Source organism: Vigna angularis, chromosome 4, assembly GCF_016808095.1.
Source record: "Vigna angularis cultivar LongXiaoDou No.4 chromosome 4, ASM1680809v1, whole genome shotgun sequence".
NCBI classification, from domain to species: Eukaryota; Viridiplantae; Streptophyta; class Magnoliopsida; order Fabales; family Fabaceae; genus Vigna; species Vigna angularis.
The window spans coordinates 26798444-26802403 of record NC_068973.1 but is presented as its reverse complement, the minus strand read 5'-3'; the positions used below and the strand labels follow the sequence as shown (position 1 = coordinate 26802403).

Below are 3960 nucleotides of genomic sequence, written 5' to 3'. Positions count from 1 at the left end.
AGGCTTTGCGGGAGGAGGAGCATCATCCTCGGCTCGCAAATCACACTTGAGAAACTTGAGGACCGTCCACGTGGTGGATAGAAAACCTCGACCTTTTCCACCCATTACCTTCACAGATGAAGATTTCCATGCTCCCGACCCCAACAAGGATAATCACGTGGTCATTACAGCTAAGATAGCTTGGTATAGTGTCAGCAATGTATTGATAGACCAAGGTATCTTGATCAATATTGTATTTTGGAAGACATTCCTTCAAATGGACATGTTGAAAGATATAATAGTCTCATTCAACGACCAAATTGTGGGATTTGCTAGCGAAAGAGTTGACACACGGGGATATTTAGACTTGAGAATCCAACTCGGCATAGGCAGCGAAGCAAGGGAACTTCGAACAAGGTTCCTACTAGTGGAGGCGAACACTTCATATAATGTCTTGATTGGGCGACCATGTTTAAACGCCTTCGGAGTTGTGATGTCCACTCCTCATCGTACTATGAAATTTCCTTCCAACAGAGGAACCGTATGTATCGTACGGGCCGACTAGCGAACTGCGCGGGAATGCTATGTTGTTGGCCTGAAGGTCAAGCCTTTTTGTCCTTCCCGAAAAGGCAGCGGAGGGGAAACTACAACAGTCGAGCTAGATCCTCAGACCAACACGGATGACTATATGCAACCAGAAGGTGATACCAAGTCTTTGGTGCTCGGCACAAACGAAACACAGGTGACAACTATAGGGGAAAACTGGCAAGAGCCGACGAGGAAAAGTTAGAAAAAATCCTCAAAACCAATGCAAACGTATTCGCTTGGACGGCTACAGATATGCTAGGGATTCATCCGGGCATTATGACACACAAATTGTCCTTGTTCAAAGAAGCACGTCCGGTAGCTCAAGATAAGCGGAGGCTCGGTGAAGATAAGAGAACTGCTCTATGCAAACAGAAGTCGCTAAACTACTCGAAGCCAGGTTCATTAAGGAGGTAACCTACACTACATGGTTGGCTAATGTAGTTATGGTTAAAAAATTCGAACGGTCAATGGAAGATGTGCGTTGACTTCACAGGTTTAAACAAGGCATGTCCTAAAGACTCCTATCCCCTCCCGAGTATTGACATATTAGTGGACTATGCTTCAGGGCACACAATATTGAGTTTTTTATATGCATACTTAGGGTACAACCAAATTCCCATGTATGCCCCAGATCAAGTGAAGACAACCTTCATAACCGAATAGGCAATTTTTTGTTATTTTGTCATGACGTTTGGCCTCAAGAATGCCGGAGCCACCTATCAGCGCTTAATGGACAAAATATTTCGTCACCAGATCGGCAGGTGTATGGAGGTATACGTGGACGACATGGTCATTAGAAGTAATTCCATGGAGCAACATTGCAGAAACCTATAAGAGGTTTTTCTGCATGTGAGAAAATATGGTATGCGGTTGAATCCCGCCAAGTGCATCTTCGGTGTACCGAATGGAAAGTTTTTGGGGTTTATGTTAACCTCTCGAGGCATTGAGGCCAATCCTGAAAAATGTCGAACGGTCTTGGAGATGAGGAGCCCTAGCAACTTGAAAGAAACTCAACGCTTAGTGGGCAGGTTAACATCCCTATCGCGTTTCATCCCAAAGTTAGTAGAGCACGTTCGGTCAATGCTTAGAAATATGAAAAAAGGGGTCACTCAACACTGGGACAACCAGTGTCCAAAAGCTTTTGATAAGGTCAAGGATGTATTAGCCAATCCACCTATCATGGCCCGACCGGTGCAGGGGCATGACCTGCAGCTATACTTAGCCACATCGCACAACATGACCAATGCAGCCCTCATCCAAGAAGCTCCTGATTTCAGGCTAGTTTACTTTGTTAGTCGAACGTTGCAAGGGCCGGAAGAGCGGTATTCCCAAATAGAGAAGGTAGCCTTAGCCTTACTCACAATCGTTCGGCGTTTGCGATCATACTTTCAAAGTCATCAGGTGGTGGTAAGGACTGATAATCCCATAGCCAAAATACTCAGAAAGCCTGATTTGGCTAGAAGAATGGTATCTTAGTCTGTAGAACTTTCTGAATTTGGCCTTCGTTTTGAACGACATGGATCCGTTAAGGGATAACACTTAGCAAACTTCGCGATAAAGTTAGTGTCTGCATCTAATGACGCCAAGTGGCCTTGGCTTCTTCATGTAGATGGTTCCATTGACAGAAGAGGCAGCGAAGCTGGCATTGTATTGGAGGGACCGAACAGTATTTCCGTAGACCAAGCAGTAATTTTCAAATTTCACGTTAGCAATAATCAAGTTGAGTACGAAGCACTGATTGTCGGTCTAACATTAGCCAAGGAATTAGGAATCACTAATTTAGAGTGCCGAATGGATTCTCAGATAGTGGTCGGTCACTTAAAAGGAACGTTCCAGGTCAAAGACAATCAGCTGTTGCGATATTTCCATCAAGCCACCCACTTGTTCAAGAGTTTTCCCACCATCGACATTGCGTATATCCCACGGGAACAAAATTCCCGAGCGGACCTCCTCTCAAAACTTGCCCATTCAAGGGGAAAAGGCCAACTGTCCTCGGTCATCAAGGTAACACTTGACAAACCAGCAATTGAAGTCCTCGCCACTAACACGGCAACTCCTATAGTAGACTGGCGTAAAGATATTCATGATCTAATGAAAAGACAAGAACGGGGAGAGCAAGTTAGTATCGCTGAGTCTAAACGCATTGCCAGATTTTTCTTTGTAGGTGAAGATTTGTACAAGAGGGGATACACCACACCGCTACTAAAATGCTTATCCGAAGAGCAAGTTGTTTACGTCTTGAGAGAACTTCACCATGGTGTATGCGGTTCACACTCGGGAAGGCACACTCTAAAAGCCCGAGCGTTGCGAGCCGGATACTATTGGCCGACTATGGATCGTGATTGTGATTTGTTGATCAATAAATGTATACCCTGCCAGGAACACGACAATCACGTACGGATCCCACCGGAAGAGTTACATGGTATTACTTCACCATGATCGTTCGTCTAGTGGGGAATGGATACAGTGGGACCATTATCGATCGATAGAGCACAAAATAAATTTCTACTAGCAGCAATAGAATACTTTACCAAGTGGATTGAAGTAGAACCACTAGCGGTCATCTCTGCCTAACGAGTGCAGAAGTTCATATAGCAGCTAATTTGCCGCTTTGGGTTACCCCAAAAAATTGTCACAGATAATGGTCGGCAGTTTATTGATATAAAACTGGCAGAATTCTTGCTGGGAATCAAGCACGTCACCAGTTCAGTCGAACATCCTTACACTAATGGGCAAGCAGAAGCTGCTAACAAAGCCGTAATAGCAAAGTTGAAAAGAAAGTTGGGCGACGCTAAAGGTTTATGGATAGATGAACTACCCGAGGTATTGTGGGGTTACAGATGCACCCCCACGAGTCTATTGGTTAAACACCCTTTAACCTAACTTACGGAATAGTTGTCATGCTCCCAGTTGAAGTAGGAGAACCCTCATTGAGGAGAGACATTCAGGATATGAATATCAACAACGAGAAACTACGGCTTAACCTTGACACTTTGTCCGACAAATGAGAGGTAGCCGCTATTCGGGACGCTGCCCAGAAAAGGGTGGTATCCAGAAAATACAACATTAAGGTCAGACCGAGAACCTTCAAGCAAAGAGATCTCGTTTGGCGCAAAAGTGGCGAAGCCAGGAAAAACCGAGCGCATGGAAAGCTTGTCGCTAATTGGGAGGGACCATTTCGTTTCACATAAGACTTGATGAATGGAGCCTATCGGCTCGAGCTATTGGATTGGAAAGTTGTCCCCAACACTTGGAATGCAACTCACCTCAAATTCTATTTCAGTTGAATTTTTATTTGTTTGTTTGAACTATGGTTATTCTTCTATACTTTGGAATAAATATACGCAGATATTTTCATATTCAATGACAAGATATCATTACATTAAGAAAAAC

General features: G+C 44.2%; 1 protein-coding gene across 1 annotated transcript; it reads left to right on the top strand.

Moving 5' to 3' along the window:
• Window positions 1–1431: 1431 nt before the first annotated feature.
• Window positions 1432–3575, top strand: LOC128196247 (uncharacterized). Its single transcript, XM_052876493.1, has 4 exons — window positions 1432–2034; window positions 2128–2989; window positions 3206–3364; window positions 3463–3575. The coding sequence occupies exons 1-4, from the start codon at window positions 1432–1434 to the stop codon at window positions 3573–3575; spliced, it is 1737 nt and encodes a 578-aa protein (XP_052732453.1).
• The last annotated feature ends 385 nt before the right edge of the window (window positions 3576–3960 follow it).